Consider the following 18,343-nt stretch of genomic DNA (forward strand, 5'->3'; position numbering starts at 1 on the left):
TATTATTATTATAAATTATATATATATATATATATATATATATATATATATATATATATATAAAATTTCACTGAGTTGGAAAACTTGTGAGCTCTCATCCTTTAAGCACAGCATTTGCTATACTTTACCCCACTGTCTAATTTCCCTCCCCCAACTTCTTCCTCTTTCAAATTTATTGCAGCAGAAAGTTCACTTTAGAAGAACTAGAACAGACAACTTGTAGACTGGGAGAAGCCCAGACAGGAACCTAGCATAATCACTGTCAGAGAGGCCCCAATTAGCAATTGATGAAAACAGATGCAGAGACCCACAGCCAGGCATTGGGTGGAGCTCTGGGAATCCTGCTGAAGAAGGGACGGAAGGATTGTAGGAGCCAGAGGTGTCAAGGACCCCACAAGAAAACCCACAGGATCAGCCGACCTGGACTCAAGGGAGCTCACTGAGAGTGAGCAGAGATGAGGGAACTCGCACAGGTCTAACCGGGTTATAGTTGTGTAGCTTGGTGGTTTGTGGGACAGAGGGAGCAGGAGCTGTTTCTGAAACTTCTGCCTGTTTGGGGGACCCTTGTCCTCCTACTGAGTTGTCTTGTCCAGTGTTAGTATGGGGGATGGGCCTAGTCTTACTGCAACTTGATATGCAGGGTCTGGTTGATTTCTCTAGGAGGCCTGCCCTTTTCCAAAGGGAAATGGAGGAGGAATGGATGGTGATAGGGGAGGGATTTGGAGGAGAGGAGGGAGGGGAAATTGCAGTCAGGCTGTAATATATGAGAGAATAAATTAATAAAAAAAAAAAGGAGGAGAAACAGGAGGAGGACAAGGAGGAGAGCAGCAGCAGCAGCAGCAGCAGCAGCAGCAGGAACAAAAACAAAGCACCCATCTATTTCCCAAACTGGCTGGAAGAATCTGTTGACCCTGATTCCTCACTGCACAGAAGGGAAGGCACTCTGTCTCCTGTCTCTTCTGTCCCCACACCCTGCTTTCTGGCTGCCCCACTTTGCTTCCCCACCTCCATGCCTCTCATAATCTCAAGAAGTCTAAAGCCAGGTGAGACAGCAGCTAGCTGCCTGTCTCCACCTCCACTCTGAAACAATGGGCTGTATGCCGTAGAGCAATTGCATTTACAGTCACTTGAAATTAAAAATGAAACCATGGTTATGACCTTGAAACATCTTTATAAATCTGTTCCCCTTCCACCTCCCTTCCTCTCAGATAACCTCAATGGCTCCTGAAGGCAATGGTTTACTGCAGAACAATAGGTTTTCAGGCTTCAGCCAGCCATGGCAAGATTACCTGAAGTCTTGCTAAAGGGCAGCTTGCTGTGCCCAGGCCCAGGTTCATTCGGGTCTAGGAGTCCTGAGAATATGAATATGTAACGAATCCCCTAGGAACACTGGTGTCGCAGGTCCAATGACCCACACTTAGAACCAGAAGCCTGCGCACAAAACTGTTAGGGAGAGACCCAAGAGCCACAGCTCCACTGTCCCTCACTCTGGCTGTTTTGCTGTCAGTGAGGGTCCAGTTTTGATCAGAGGTGGCATGACTGCCATTAATGGTATCACGGCATAAATTCGAGACGTTCCCCAAAAGCTCACATGTTTGAACCTCTCCAGCTGAGGCTGTTGTTTGGGGAGGTTATAGAACTCTTGGACATGAGGCCTAGCTGGCAAATTCAAGCCACTGGGGGGCAGGCCTTTGAGGAGTGATAGCCAGGCCTTACTTCTGGTTCCCAAACACTTGATGGCCCCCACCCCAACCAACTGAAATCATGAACTAAAATCAAGCCCCCACCCTCCAGTTGCTGGTGATAAAAATGCAAGTGAACATAAATACAAAGATAAGAGGCAGAACAGACCGGTGCTTCAAGTCAGGCCTCACGAGAAACTCACAGTTAAAGAATCAAGAAAGGGAAAGTGAGATGGTGTGCATAGATCTGAAGATCATTTGGCCACTTAGCTGGTGAGATTCCCCTGACTCCTCTTCCCGTACTTGCATTTCCTCTCTTAAGCACCCAGTGTGCTTTTCACTGGGCACTGGAGTCAGACAGCCCTGGAGGGAGCTCCTGCTTTCCTTCTGTATGCCCTTCCCGTGTTATCAGCCTTCTGTCAAGTGTTATTTTGGCTCACAGTTTCAGAGCTATTGATCCATGACTGACTGTTGCCCATTGCATTGGGCCCGTGGTGACCTAGCATATCATACAGGGAGAGGAAGAGACCCGTGCTCACTGACCCTCACCAGTGACCTGACCTAAAACATCCCCATTAGACCCTGACTCTTAACGTTTCCACTACCTTTCAGTAGCACAGAGCCAAGGATGAGTGGAAAGTTTCACTTGTCGAGAGGCTCTTGATGGCCATTCCAGATCCAATACCCCATTAATTTTTACCCTTCCATCTTCCTATATAAAACTGGGACAACCAATAGAAGCTATGAATCATGCCATCTAGGGGTCAGCTTTCATGTCCATGCATGTACGCTGTTAATGTTCACTATCATCATGAATACCTGTGACATTTTACTTTTCTCCCATGAGAACATCCAACACATTATATACTACTCTACATACCTGGTAAACTAGGTGTAGTCATTAACCCAAGCAATAGTGGTCAAGTAACTCTGACAGGAAACGTGTAAGATGGCCCAAATATTAAAAGTATATTCCGTAAAGAACATGTTTAATATAATATTTTGATCTAGAAATATTGGACACTTACATTTGAGAAAAATAGGATTTTAATTAACAATATATTCTGTGTGGTTACGGTCTAAAATATAGAGAAGGATCACGGGCAAGCAAGTCTGCAAATAGCTTGCTTGGGCTGATATAATTAAGGACATATTTTAGACCACTCTAAAGACCACCGTTCCTTGAAAACCATTATTTTATGTATGTGACCAAACAACAGGAAGAGACCTACAGGGGTCTCCTGTTTTCAATTCACAAAGATGACATGTCTAACCCACCTCGCACATCCATCAGAAAAGTAATGGTCAGTTAGTAAAGACAGCGGCAGTCCTCAGTGCCCCAGCTCTGCCTGCCAGCTCTCTCTTCCACCAGCTGATCCCATGTTCATCAGGTCTCGCATAATAGAACAGAGACTCACATAATAAAACAGGTGACTGCCAAAGACACTGAACTGTCTTGATTCCCTCCTTCAAACACCCTTGCTTCTCACCACACCCATGTTTCCCTTTTCACATAGAGGGTAAGAGAACCACAAAACTGTAAGAGCCCCTAATTACACCACGAAGAGCCAAAGCTGTAAGGTTGGAGCTCAAAGGAAAGCACTCCTAGGATAGAGTGGGTCTTCCAGCCCCATCCAGCATAGTTTCCTCCATGCAGCAGACCTCCACACTTAACTTAAAAGGAACTTTTGGTGATGGGTGACACACAATCAGATTCTATGGAAGAACAGCCCTGAGCTTCATCACTTCCTAATACTAGTGGGCACTCGATTCTGTTACCAGGAGCAAGAGCAGGTGTCTGAAAGCAGGGAAGGAAGGCTCGAGGCTCAGAAGGCAGAATGGCAGAGAATGAAGAGGTTACAGTCACCAATAAAAGGGCTTATTAACTCAAATCCATAAAGCCACATGCGAAGAATTGTGCTTCGGAAATTTGACCAAGGCAATATTTTTCTTTAATCTTCTGTTGCAGTTCTTGTGAAGTCACAGTATCCCCAATGTTTTTACTGAAATGAGATTTTAACTCTTAAAAATCTGAGCTTCTGTCCCTGGAAGCAATGCAATTTTATCAGTTTATACTATTCCCAAACACCCTTTGTTTGTGTGGTTTTGTGGTTTTCTTGTTTTTCCTTCCAAACAGGCCTGCTGTTACTAGACCTGCGACTTCTGTGATGGAAGGGACCTTTGAGGTAACTGTATGAGTCTTGGGCAGCCCATTCTGGTCCCAGCACTTTGATGGAGTCTCCACCTGAACTGACTCCGGGCCTGCAGATGACCACGGTAGGTTCTTCCACTCAAACCACCTCAGAGACAACCCCCGCACGACCTCTCCTGGCCACAGAAGTCAAGGAATTTACATCCTTCCTCAGCCAAGGCACAGGAGCCAGCATCATCCCTGGGACCTGAGCGAGAGCTGGCCAAGCCTTGGCACTCAGAATCATGGATAAGAGAGCAGCGAGGTCACACCTCACTGAAATCTGTTTTCTTGGGTCCCAACCTCTTCCTTTTTCAGCCACGAACCAAAAAGAAAAAAAAAAAAGTTGACTTGAGACACATACGGGGCGGAAGTTCGACGGGTCACAGAAGGCGGCACAGCTGACTGGCACCTAGGAACAACCCCAATTTCTCCCGCACTCTCACTGCAGTCCGCGGGGTGCGCAGGTGCTGCCAAGGAACAAACCAACCTAGGGAAAGACTGGAATCACCTGGGCCAACTCACAAACGGGGGACCCACTGGATAGAATATCTAAAAGTGACTGGAAAGCGGGGTAAAATCAACCCACACAACTCAGAAGGGAAAAGCCAGACGGGACAGGATTGTAAGTCGTTAACCACATCCTAGAGAGGACTGTGCACGCACCGCCAGGCCAGCATACACACAAACATTCACAAACATGCACATGTCTATTCTGCCCCAGTTGGAGTGGCGATTCGGGGACAGGTACGTGGTGTCCGAGCTTGGGACACCTGCCCGGAGCCCCGCGTCGCTGCGGGCAGCCCAGAGTGCTGTAGGAAGCAGGCGCTCCCAGATGCCTCACGGAGGGATGCTCATTGGCATCCCACCTGGGGAGCTTCGGGGACCGTGGTGGCCGTGACAGCTTTAGATGTTCCCCGCTTATCACCCTTTCCCCGAGTGCCCAACTTTGCGGGGCTGGCGCAGCCCTTTCCTACCCAAATACTGCCGCAGGTCGAGCAGGAAGCGAGGGGGTCCCCCGCTGAGCTGGTAGAAGAGGGAGCCCAGGCAGAAGACCAGCAGGGTAGCCATGCAGAAACCGTAGTCCCGGAGGGAGAAGCGCAGGAAAGGCAGCAGCGGGATCCGGCGCTTACAGCTGCCCAGGCACGGAGGGGCGCCCCCCACAGGGGCCCCATGGGGCCAGGGATCCGCGCCGCCGCCGGGATGCTGCTGCTGCTTCTTCTTCATCGCCGGCTCCGCCGCCTCGAACAGCCCGCCCCGGCCAGGAAGAGGTCACCCATCCGCCGCCAGCCGGAGCGCCTAGCCGGCTGTCTGCACATGGAGAGGGACGCGCCGAGGGCAGCCGGGTGGGGGCGGGGAGGGGCCGAAGTTGCCGGGCTCAGGGTACTCTGCTCGTCTTGGTCCCCACCGCTCGCTGCGGCCCCAAAGGGCCCAAAATGTCCCGGGCCCCGCCGTGGGGGTGGCGATCGCAACCCACGCCTGGTCGCGCGTCCTGCTAGCAGCCCCAAGTCCCGTAGCAGCCCTGCGCCCCAAGTCCCGCCGCGCCCCGGGCTCGCTCCCGGCTCGCCTCCAGCGCCAGCGTGGACCCCCCGGGCTTTGTGTGGGTCGCGGGCGGCGTGTTTGGTCCCAGTTCAGGCTCGGCTAGCTCAAGGCAGGGAGGATCGGGAGGCGGACACCACCCTCTCGCTCCACCTCCTTGACAGGGGCTTCCCTCCCTCCTCGCCTCTCCTCCCCTCCCCTTTCTCTCTGGCGCGAGACGGCCCGCTCTCCTCCCTCCCCGGCCCTCCCCTCCCTCTCCAACCCTGGGCTCGACGCTGGACTCGGTGTCACATTACGGCTTCTGCTGGGGCTGGCAGGGAGGGAGGAGGGGGCCGAGGATCAGCAACAAGGAAGAAAGTTTTTGGGTGCGTGGATTTTTTTTTCCCTCCTCCATTCTCTACAATCTGGTCTCGGTTCCTGCGCTACCAGCGACCTCTTGGGGCCCGCTGACTTCCCTCTCGTAAACAGTCGCCTTGTTGGAGGATTTGACTACATTTGTCTTTTCATTTGGGGAGCTTATTCTCTTTCTATATCCCAAGCGACCCACCTACCAAAAGCCGATATAAAGTGTGCTGGGATATGGGTTCAAGACCTAGCCGGGACGGTAAAAAGGCAAGAGGTGGGTGTTTTCGGCAGAGCCAGGCATAGCTCACGCCCTTGGCTCAGAATCAGAGCGCGCTTTTTTCTTGCCCTCCCTGGTCTTACAAGCATTCCACTGAAAACAAGGGTACTCCGCTGACGGAGAAAGACCTTACAGCAGATATAATTGGAGAAGGCTCTGTGCCTTCATAGACCTGTTTGACCATCTCTCTTCCCACCGCTGCGAAGTTTCTAGAACTGAAAGAGCCCACGGAGCTTCCCAGAGACCTATCCCAGAACAGGGCTGCTCTATCAAACACACTTAATCGTTTTTGTTTTTACAAATCACCAGATACAAATGATATGGCCTAAGGGTTACATTGTGTTTCCAGTGTCCTAGATTGTTTTTCTGTTGCTGTGATAAAGATCATGACCCAAAATGGAGGAAAAAAGAATTGGTTTGGCTTACCAGTTACAGTCCATTGTGGAGGGAAGGTGAGGCAGGAGGAACCTAGAGACAGGAACTGGAGCAGAAACTGTGGAGAAATGTGCTTACGCGCGGGTTCTAGGTTCACCTTCTGCTGTCTTTCTTATACTGTCCAGGGCCACCTGCTTAGGAACGGCTCTGCCTGCTGTGGCCTGGCCCCCCTACATCAATTAGCAATCAAGAAAACGCTCCCCGGACAGGAGCAAAGACCAATCTGTTGGAGACAGTTCTCCAATAATGTTTTTCTTTTCCAAGCTGAGGTAAGTTGGAAACAAAAGTGACATTTAGTGACATAAGTAGGTAGGTAGGACTGTGAACAAGACAGATCTATTAACCACTGCAGCATGACACTGGGCAGATTTCTTCATGGTTTCCCTGGGATTAGAAAACAGCATTTAGCTCAGGCCACACAATTCGGATGCCTCTCAACTCTGATCCCCAAATCATTCTAAATAGTCCAGTAGACAGGAGATGTGGGGCAGTTAAGAGCCTCATAACTCCACGACTGTTCTCCTGAAAACTTTTAAAACACTGTCCATCCAGAGATTATTCCACAGAAAACTGAGAAATGGGATCCTGGGAGCAAGAATTCACAATTAGAGGACAGAATGCATGATGGTTAGTTTTAAAAGTCACATGTCACAACGTAGAATCACCGGATAGAATGTCAATTAAAGACTTGCCTACACTGGATCAGCCTATGGGAATACCTGTGGAGGACTGCCCCGTTGTTATTTAATGTGGGAGGGCCCAGCCCACTGTGAAGCACACGATTCCCTAGGCAGATGGCTCTGAACCCTCTAAAAGAGCATGAGCCAGCAAACAAAATTCTCCATAGGTCCAGCCACACTTCTTTGGCTAGGAAGTGAGAGGTCAGTGGTCAGGGTTAGCACCATATGGAATAGCAAATAGGCCTGTCTTCAAGTTCCTCTCTTGAGCTCCTTCAATGAGGAAATGTGATTTGGAATTATAAGCCAACTAACCCCTCCCTCCCTAAAGTTGCTTGTGGCCAAGTTATTTCTCACAGCACCAGGAGCTCAAACTGAACAAGCGTGGCTTACCCAGCACCTGAATATGAACTTCCGTTCACAAGCTAGACCATAGGTGAAGGCAGCACCACACACAGCTACACTCTCAGAGTCACTCCTGCACGGGCACAAACTGCCCTGCCCTGCCTTCTCCTGGCCACTGTCTAAGGTCTAGGAGTGCTGTTTGGGACACCAAGGAGAAGAGAAGCCCTTTGTTTGTCACAAGAACCCCTAACTGGAGTGCTCATGGCCTGTTTCACATTCACCCCAGCAAGGGGGGAATTTGTCGGGATTAATGTGTACACTTTAGAGATGTGACTATCCCTTAGAGAATTAAGCCCATCAGTCATTGCTCATTAGTGTGAATTACTTTCATCAGTACAATGAGTGGCCCAGAATAGACTCCCAATTAATAATTTCTGAGTTGATAAAGACAGGCCAGGAGATGGGAGTTGCCAAGCAATTTTCCTAATGTTTTAGAGACCTCTTCTGACAATCTGGTCCTGGAGCAGAGCCTGGCCCTGTGATCCAAACAGTCACTGTGTAAAAGAATGTGTGTAAGACCCTCTGGGTTTACACTCCCACCCCTGGTGTCTGGAGCAGTTGTCAATGTTCTGTGGGGAAAGGCCCGCTTACTCTAAGTAATCTGATTGGGAAGGAGACACTTGGAGAAAATAAGTGAATGTAGAAATTAAAAAGAAAAAAAAACATCAGGGGGTGGGGGAGCAGCAGTGTAGTCTAGTGGTCAAGCCCTTGTTTTCGTTCACACAAGGCAATGGGTTCCATTTCTAGTGTGGAAAGGGTAAAGCCTGAGGACCCAAGTCTAATCTCCAGAACCCACAGAATAGAAGACAGACATGGCAGCCTGTGCTTGTGATCCCATTGCTGCGGAGGTGGAGACAGGTGGATCTCTGGGGCTCGCTGGTAGCCAGCCCAGCCTCCATGGTGAGTTTCCAACCAACTAGAGACCCTATCTCAAAGACAAAACAAAGCAAAAAGCAAAAATGAAAGAAAGAAAGATGCATAAAGATCAAACAGGATCGGAAGAACAAGACAGAAGTTGTCCTCTGACCACCAAACTTGTGGATACACACATAATCGTAAATCTGTGCACATGTATGCACATTCACACACACACATATGCACACACACACAAGCAATAGCAAAGGTATGAGAACAAACTAGGACAAGAATTGTGCACTGAACAAAGGAGATCTGATCTTTTAAAGTATCAGTGGCCTAGACATCTTTTAAAAACCTTACAGAGAGAAAGATGAGAGATAAAGAAGTCTCATATAGGGGAAAAATGGTTTGTATTTTTATCAAGAGAAACTGACCTGCTCCGATAAAACTTTGTTCTTCAAAGTCCTATAAATGACTTTTCTAGAAAGCTCAAATAATTAAAATAATAATAATTTATTTTAATAAATGGTATCTTTATCTTAACAAGATAGTACATATACTCAACACAGAAAATGGTGCCAAATTTTATTAATATTCTCATACTTAACATACTATGATTGCTAATCTTGATAGTCAACTAGAGAGGATTTAAGTTGTCTAGGAAACAACCCTTTGAGTGTGTGTGTGTGTGTGTGTGTGTGTGTGTGTGTGTGTGTGTGTGCAGTGACGTTTAAAAGAGGTGGAAAGACCCACCCTAAACATGGGCTGGGCCATCTCACCAGCCGGAGTTCTAGACTGAATATAAAGGAGAAACGAAGTTGAACACCAGCCTTCGTCTCTCTTTGCTTCCTGACTGGATGCAATGTGACCAGCCAGCCACCTCAAGTTCCCACTGCCATCTTTCCCTGAGGTGCACATGCGGCTTGTTTCTGCACTCTCCTGCAGAAGCCCCCCCCCTCCCCCTTAGGCTCTCTCCCAGCAAGCTTGGTGAGGCTTGCTTCTGTGGCTTGCCTCTGCATTTTCCCTCAAAAGCTCTGCTTTCCCCCACCCCTGCCTCCCCCTCCCACCTTGCAGCAAACTGGGGGTTCTTTCTACCTCCCCAGCCACTCAGAGAGGACTCAAAGAGCCACAGATGCCAGCCTGAGTAAGACAATGACAAAATCTCCTCAGCTCCAGTGGAGCCAAGGCCAGCACTCTCCCAGATAGCCAGGTACAGATGGTGCCTATCCTTGAGGAAAGGAGATTGGGGTCTCACACTGAAATCATGGAAAACAGGTAATCAGAGGTCACAGACAGTTATGGCCAGCCAGGCCATAGAACTAGTTCCTGATAGCCCCACAAAAGACAATCTTTAATCCTCATCTCAGCCTCTCTATTCTGCCCTACCAAATGGTATCCTGTCTGAGTTATGACTTACCTCACCCACCTTCCCTCCCCTTCACCCTAAGCATTCGAGGAATTTCTAACTATGCTGTATATAAGTGTTAAGACACCCGAGCTTGGGGGCGCACTCTAGATCTACACTGTGGGGAGGTTTGTTCGTTTGTTTTTAATTTTTTTGTTAGATATTTTCTTCATTTACATTTCAAATGCTATCCCAAAGTCCCCTATAACCTCCCCATACCTCTGCTCCCCTACCCACTCACTCCCACTTCTTGGCCCTGGCGTTCCCCTGTACTGGGGCATATAAAGTTTGCTAGACCAAGGGGCCTCTCTTCCCAATGATGGCCGACTAGGCCATCTTCTGCTACATATGCAGCTAAAGACACAAGCTCCAGGGTACTGGTTAGTTCATATTGTTGTTCCACCTATAGGGTTGCAGATCCCTTCAGCTGTTGGGTACTTTCTCTAGCTCCTACACTGGGGGGTGCTGTAGATGACTGTGAGCATCCATTTCTGTATTTGCCAGACACTGGCAAAGCCTCACATGAGACAGCTATATCAAGGTCCTTTCAGCAAATACTTGCTGGCGTATGCAACAGTGTCTGCATTTGGTGGCTGATTATGGGATGGACCATAGTGGGGCAGTCTCTGGATGGTCCATCCTTTCATCTTAGCTCCAAACTTAGTCTCTGTAGCTCCTTCCATGTATATTTTATTCCCTAATCTAGGGAGGAATGAAGTATCCATGTGTTGGTCTTCCTTCTTGATTTTCTTGTGTTTTGGAAGTTGTATCTTGGGTATTCTAGGTTTCTGAGCTAATATCCACTTATCAGTGAGTGCATATCAAGTGACTTCTTTTGTAATTGGGTTACCTCACTCAGGATGATATCCTCCAGATACATCCATTTGCCCAAGAATTTCATAAATTCATTGTTTTTAATAGCTGAGTAGTACTCCATTTTGTAAATGTACCACATTTTCTGTATCCATTCCTCTAATAACCCCATTAAAAATGGGGTACAGAGCTAAACAAAGAATTCTCAACTGAGGAATACTGAAGGGCTGAGAAGCACTTGAAAAAACGTTCAACATCCTTAATCATCAGGGAAATGCAAATCAAAACAACCCTGAGATTCCACCTCACACCAGTAAGGATGGGTAGGATCAAAAATTCAGGTGACAGCAGATGCTGGCGAGGATGTGGAGAAAGAGGAACACTCCTCCATTGTTGGTGGGATTGCAAGCTTGTACAACCACTCTGGAAATCAGTCTGGCGATTCCTCAGAAAATTGGACCTAGTACTACCGGAGGATCCAGCAATACCTCTCCTGGGCATATACCCAGAAGATGTTCCAACCGGTAAGAAGGACACATGCTCCACTATGTTCATAGCAGCCTTATTTATAATAGCCAGAAGCTGGAAAGAACCCAGATGACCCTCAACTGTGAGGAGGTTTTTGATCCGAGTCAAGACTCAAAATAAAAGACACTTATCCCTCCTGGCTTTACTCCAGAGATTGCTCAGTCTTCTCAAGAACATTCAACTCATTGTCCGTCACTCACTAGAATCTCTCCTTCCTTCTCCTCCTGGTTTGAATGCAGATCAAAAGTGCTGGTCCCCTCTGACCTATGCTTTTCCCTCTCCCCTTCATAGTCCATGCTCCAGGGCTTGCGGAGAGAACTTGACTCAGTTAAACACAACTGTACACCATTAGATTACAGAAATGCATAGGGCTGCTTCCTGGTTTCTTTTTGAACCCCCACACACACTTCAGGTGAATGAATGGATGAATGAATGAATGAATGAATGAGTGAATGAGTGAATGAATGAATCCCTCACAGGTTCCCTACAACCAGAATTTCAGCCAGTCTTGAGATTTGGGAGGGGTATGAATCCATGGCACTTTGTTGGTGTTACCAACGGGCCCTGATAGGAATGAGGGAGTCCGATCTTAGCCAGGCTCCCTAAGCTTTGTCTCTGGATGAGGACACCACTGTGCTCAGACCCATTTCTAAAGCACCTCTGAAAATAGAACAGCTTCAGGAAAGTCTTGGTCAAAAATGCTCAAATTGAAAAATGGAAGATCAAAAGACAGCCTGCAGATATAGGTGCTGAAGTCACTGGGACACTATCCTTGGTAAATAGTGGTCTCACAGAATGAGTTAGCTCCTGTAAGAGTGATTTGCTGTACAAGAGTGAATCTGGGCCGTGATTCTCTCTGTCTTCCATTCTCTTCATGTAATCTCTCCTAGCTTGATGCCTGATGCTGTTGTGTGGTCCAGTCAAGAAGGACCTGAACCAATGGAACTACCTAATCATGGACTTTCTCCAAAAAGAAAACTAAATGAATCCCTTTTCTTTATAAAGTGTCCACCCTTGGATACTTTCCTATAGTGCCATTAAACAAACTAATTTAAAAAGAATTTATCAGAATTCTTGATTCTATTTTATTCCAATGACTGCTACAGAGAAAACAAAATTCACACCAGCAGGATAGACATGAGTTAGGTATTTTCAGGAATAAACCATGCCCTCAAAGAACCATCATTATTATGCTGACGTGATTTCAAGTCCTAGCTTAGACACTGCAAGTCTAGTTGTTACGCTGTAATGTTGACTTCCTGTCTCTAAGATAGATTTCCCTAGAGCAGACGCTTTTCTTCTAGAGTGAATTTTAACTAAAATTCTTGGTTGCATCTGTCTAAAAGCCCAATGAGTTATCTAAAAGATAAATTCATTTGTAAATTTGTTCTTTTTTTTTTATTTTGTTTGTTTGCTTGTTTCTGTTTTTGTTTTTCAGGACAGGGTTTCTCTGTGTAGCCCTGGCTGTCCTGGAACTCACTTTGTAGACCAGGCTGGCCTCGAACTCAGAAATCTGCCTGCCTTTGCCTCCCAAGTGCTGGGATTAAAGGTGTGGGCCACCACTGCCCAGCTAAATTTATTCTTTTTTGTTTGTTTGTTTGTTTGTTTTGTTGTTTTGTTTTGTTTTGTTTTGTTTTTCTTCGAGACAGGGTTTCTCTGTGTAGCCCTGGCTGTCCTGGAACTCACTTTGTAGACTAGGCTGGACTCGAACTCAGAAATCTGCCTGTCTCTGCCTCCCAAGTGCTGGGATTAAAGGCATGCGCCACCACCGCCCGGCCCTAAATTTAAACTGTTACCATTGTAGAGGCAGTGGGACCTAGGAGAATGGAGTCAATAAATGAGGTAGACTAAAGTCCCATCCAATAGCCAACTTTATTTAGAGCATCAGACAGTTTCTGCTCTGAAGGTTAAAATAGTTCACCTGAGTAAATTTCTCATGGGTTCAAGCTGTATACAGTTACAAAGATAAGCCCAAATGGAGCAAAAACATGTTTTCCCACATAGGCACATAGAGCATAATTTAAACATTTAATTGAATAGCAACAGCAAGCCATAATGCATAATCTGAAATAAATTCTCTCCAATTTGCTATGCCTGGGAGGAACATGAACACAGATTCCAAGAGCAGTTCTGAGTTCTGAAGAAACTGAGGTCACAAGACTCTTGTTTTCTAACAAGCCCTCAGAATTTCTCACCTGACTCCATTCTCAACTATGTTCCAGCAACAAAGCCTTAATAACACATTTAAAGGCTAAATGCCATACCTTAGTTGGTAGGTAGTATATCATTTAATGGTATTAATTGTTGTTTGATCCAAATTTTTACATGTCTGGGCAGCACACAGTCTTCTACTAGTTTTGCAGTTTATCTAGCTCTGGTTTGCTAGTGTTCCTAGGAGGTTCTAGCCTGAGTTCTCCGGCTCATCTCTTACCTATAAAAGTTCTTTATTAGACTTAATCTGTCAATATAAAGTCAGTTTCTTTGTTTAAGTCGCGTAGTACATAATTAGTGATGGAAAGTGGCTAAGACTCTGTGAACAGAAATGTGTGAGACAGGCTGTGCAGCCTTGAAGTCACAAGTTTTCCAGGAAGACAAAAATCACCAAACGAAACTTGACAGTAAAAAAAGGTAACAGACACCAGAGCGTGGTGGCACATGCCTTTAATCCCAGCACTCGGGAGGCAGGCAGATTTCTGAGTTCCAGGCCAGCCTAGTCTACAAAGTGAGCTCCAGGACAGCTAGGGCTATACAGAGAAACCCTGTCTAGAAAAACCAAAAAAAAAAAAAAAAAAAAAGGTAACAGACATTAAAATGTTTGTGGTGCACGCTGTAAATTCCTGAGCCATTCATATCGTTAGAGACACCCAGTGTTCATTTTGTTTACAAAAGGAATAATTTGGTAAGTGGAAATAGTATTTAGCTATGGGACACTTATTAATTGGGGTGGTAGATGTGGTGTTTGTCTATACTTTGTGAAGACAGGGACAAGAGAATCAGGAGCCCAAGTCCATCCCCAGTAACCAAGAAAGGGAGTTGGAGCCTGCCTGGGTGTCTTGGTTACTTTTCTATTTTGTGATAAAACTCAATGACCAAGGCAGCTTATGGAAGAAAAGGGATTATTTGGGGCTTACAGTTTCAGAGCATTATGGTGAGGCACACAGCAGCTGGCAGGCAGGCAGGCAGGCAAGTTGCTGGAGCAGTAGCTGAGAGCTGACATTGATCCACAAGCATGGGGCAGAGAAAGCTAACTGGGGATGACTTGAACTTTTGAAACTGTAAAGCCCATGGAGTGACCCACCTCCTCCAACAAGGCCATACCTTCTTCTCTTTCCCAAACAGTTTCGCCATCTGGGGACAAAATACTCACATATATGAATGAGACTATGGGACAACTCTCACTCAAACCGTCACAGTAGGATGAGACCCCATCTTAGATGGAATTCCAGTATGTGTGATCTAGGTTGACCCTTGGCCTCTTAGACCACAGTATGATCCTCCTGCCTCAGTGTCCTGAACATTCAAAACTATTTGTGTGCCACCTTGCCCAGCTAAATGGTGAGTTAAGGAAAGAAAGCAATTGGATTGGCAGTCTTATCAGGCCAGGAGTGCTATGACTCTGAAGCTGTGGTGGAACTCTCCTTGCATGGCCATTACTCTGACCTTATTGGTGCAAAGAGCACAGGAAGCCCAGGAATCAGGACCTCACAGGAGGTCTCCAAAGACCATTTCTAGTAACTCATCCCATCCAAGTCATTTTCTCTCTTTACATGCGTCTCACATAAAGTGTTGGCCTGTCCTGAAATATGCCTGGTGCTTTTCATGCAGCTGGGTACAGAAATGAATTCCAATATATTCATTTATCACAAAGATGTTTTGGCCTTTATTGGATGGGTGGTTTGATCGACTCGGGTGCCTTGCCTAAACAGCATGAAAATAAAGGAGTTTTGGATGCAGTTTTTAGAACATTAATCTAAATGAGCACTGTGCCTTTCCAATGGCGGGTTTGTTTTAACACCAAGACCTCTGCTTAAAATACAAAACTTTCTTTTTTTCTGAAACTGGTTACACTCCAGACTCTGCTCCCTCCCCTGAGGAGAGGATTGGAAGGCCAGGAATTCATCTCGATCAGCTTCTTCCAGATCAGGGAAGAAAACAAAGAATCTTCCTCACTTAGTCTTTTTGGGATCACTCTTCAGTCAGATTCAAATGCAAGCTTCCTACAGGGGGATCTCCTATTCCCACCCAAGGTAGTTTCTTCCAGGCGAAGGGCTAAGTACCTCACCAAGACAGAAGAGGGCGCTGTGCAGCTCACCAACACCGACTCAGATCTGAGAACTAGCTTGACTCTTTAGAGAAAGCCATAACCATTACATAACAATGCAGATGGACTGAGTAGGCAAGCTATTTGATCAGCAGACAAAGGCTTTGATAAAACAGAGGGGAAAGATGTAGGAAAAGAGAGTGTCAGCTCTCCTGCTAACTAACCCAGTGCCTGGGGAATAAGACTCATTCCCAGGAGAAAGACACTCTTCTGTCCTAAGCACAGAGTCAGGTTTTAGAAGCCCACCTCCCAACACCAGGACTAGTGACCAAATAGTGACACAAACTTGGAGGGAACAGACCACCCCCAAACCATAGTAGGAAGCCCCCTGGAAAGTTGTTTTGGGCTGTAGTGGGCAAACACAGTCTGAAAATAATCTCAGACTTTCAGTTTCTGTCACCCTACCCCCAGCCCCACCCCAAACAGTTTCTTGAAACTGTTATGTGACCAGAGGACACATAAACACCATACTTCAGACTAGGGATACTGGTCAGAAGCCAAACCCTTCCCTAGAATGCACAAGACCTTTGAGGGATGCTGCTTTTTGTTCCCCTTCTCCTCAAGCTATGATAAAATTAACAAAAGCAGCTTAAGTGGGGGAAAGTTCATGACATAGAAGGGAAGGCAGTAGGAGTCTGAAGCATCCAGTCACATCGCACCCACAACTGGAAAGCAGAGAGGGATGAATACTTGCATGCTGGAATTAACTCTTTGAGTTATAAGATCTAGGATCACGTGCCCATAGAATGAGCTAGCCCACGGGTAAGATGAGTCTTGCTGCATCATCTATGAATGTCATTGAGATAACTCCCCAGGGACCCATCTCCCAGGAGATTTTAGAGTCTGTCCAGTTGACAAAAACCATTGGGAAGCCCTGGGTTCAGTCCACAGTACCGCTACAAAGAAAAAGAGAGGAGGTGGGCAGGAGGAAGGAGAGAGAGAGAGAGAGAGAGAGAGAGAGAGAGAGAGAGAGAGAGAGAGAACATGCACGTTAGGGAGAAGGCTCAGGGCGTAAGTTCTTGTCATGCAAGCATGAGGATCAGAGTTCATAACCCCAGAACACATATAAAGCTAGGTGTGATAGCATCCCTGCATTCCTATAAGGACATAGAAGGTGGACACAGGAGATTCCTCAGAATCTCCCAGGCCAGCTAGCCTGGCACTCTCAGAGATCAACGAGGTAGAAGGGGAGGGCAGACAACAGACTCCATCTTCTGGCCTTCATATGCTCACCGTAGCACATGCATTCACCATGGTACACACGAATGCACATTTATACATACCTTGTCCATGCACATACATGCAGATTTTATAAAAAAAAAATGGCCACGTTTACACTTTACATTTGGTCTCTGGAACTAGCTGGTGTGATGTTATCAACCACTTAGAAGGCTTTGCAGGAAATTGTCTCGGTGTTGCTTCTATTTTGGGTAGCATAAAACAAACCAGGCTATAAACCACTTCAAAGCAGTTTCCTAGCCAAATAGTTGCCAGTTGTGTTCAAGTTATTTCCATATTTGCATCTTAGCAGGCCTTGTACCTACAGAGTTGCCTCCGTTCCTCATGCCAAGGTCTTTGCTAATTTGGAACATAAAATGAGCTCTCTTCCCATTGCAGAGGACACCGCTGGTGTTAACTCACGTGGGCTGGAATCAGTAGAGGGCAGGTCCTGTCCTCTCTCTCCTTCCTTCCTAACATCGTCATTAGTCCTTGTTCAATGGGCATGTCACATACTGCCCTGTCCTCTTAGAGAAAAATATTGCTCATGCTTTGTAAAGTACTTAGACTTTTTTGAATGACAGCCAAATACTGAACCGTGCAGATGAGAGAAACTCTTGACAAGTCTTAGTCAAGATTCTCAAGGTCAGCCTAATAGAAAATTTAGGAAGAGTTTACAGCTTGAAATACAGTCTTCTGGCTCCTTGGATCAGTAGCCTTTTGGGCCTAAAGCCAATTTTCCTTTCTCTCTCTCTCTCTCTCTCTCTCTCTCTCTCTCTCTCTCTCTCTTCTCCTCCTCCCCCCCCCTTTTTTTTAAAGATAGGGTTCCTCTGTCTTTAAACAGCCAGGGCTGTTTAAACGGCCTGGCTGTCCTGGAACTCGCTCTGTAGACCAGGCTGGCTTTGAACTGAGAGATCTGCCTGCCTCTGCCTCTAGAGTGCTGAGATTAAAGGCGTGCGCCATCGTTGCCTTGGGTATTCCTCCTCTTCACACTCAGGTTTTCATTTCTGTCAAGAATATACACTAAGGTTTACACTCTCGGGCTCACAGAGCTTTAGCCTGACCCAGGTTGAGACTGAGCTGGCAGGGACACACAGAGTCAGCTACCTGCTCTTCTATATAGTACTCCAGGGAAATTGATCTACGAAGTCACCCATGGACGCTGAGATGAGCTGATGATGACAGCACAGACTCTTTAAGAAAAACCAGTGGTTTGGGGAGCAGAAGGAACATTGGTCTTCACCAGAACTTATCTGGAGACAAAACAAAATAAAACAAAAACCAAAACCATTATAGCCAAGTACCCCGAGTGTGCTGTGATCATGAGCAAACACCTGAAGTATATTGCAAAATGTGCTGTCAACAGTAGAATATGCTTCAGCAATGATGAGAAGCACATAAAAACATTTTTACTACATTTGTTTTGTTTGTGTGTGCACACACACGCGCGCTCAAGCATGCACTGCCATGCTTTTTTAGTGTACAGTGGAACATATGTAGAAGTTAAAAGACAACTTCAGGACCTGGGTTTCTTCGTCCATGAGGTCTGTCTTAGTGTTTCTATTACTGGGATGATACACTATGAGCAAAAGCAAGCTGGGGGAGGAAAAGGGTTTTTCAGCTTCCACATTGTAGTCCATCACTGAAGG

At 46.5% G+C, this 18,343-nt stretch overlaps 1 protein-coding gene across 1 annotated transcript in view; it reads right to left on the reverse strand.

Moving 5' to 3' along the window:
- The window catches only part of Ust (uronyl 2-sulfotransferase), a 293,808-nt gene extending 288,282 nt beyond the window's left edge, over positions 1-5,526 (reverse strand). Inside the window, exon 1 of the mRNA XM_021174866.1 lies at positions 4,851-5,526. Within this exon, the coding sequence (XP_021030525.1) occupies positions 4,851-5,100 (250 nt within the window). The 5' untranslated portion in view covers positions 5,101-5,526. The remainder of the gene's footprint in view (positions 1-4,850) is intronic.
- Positions 5,527-18,343: the final 12,817 nt, after the last annotated feature.

Source organism: Mus caroli, chromosome 10 (genome assembly GCF_900094665.2).
Source record: "Mus caroli chromosome 10, CAROLI_EIJ_v1.1, whole genome shotgun sequence".
NCBI lineage: Eukaryota > Metazoa > Chordata > Mammalia > Rodentia > Muridae > Mus > Mus caroli.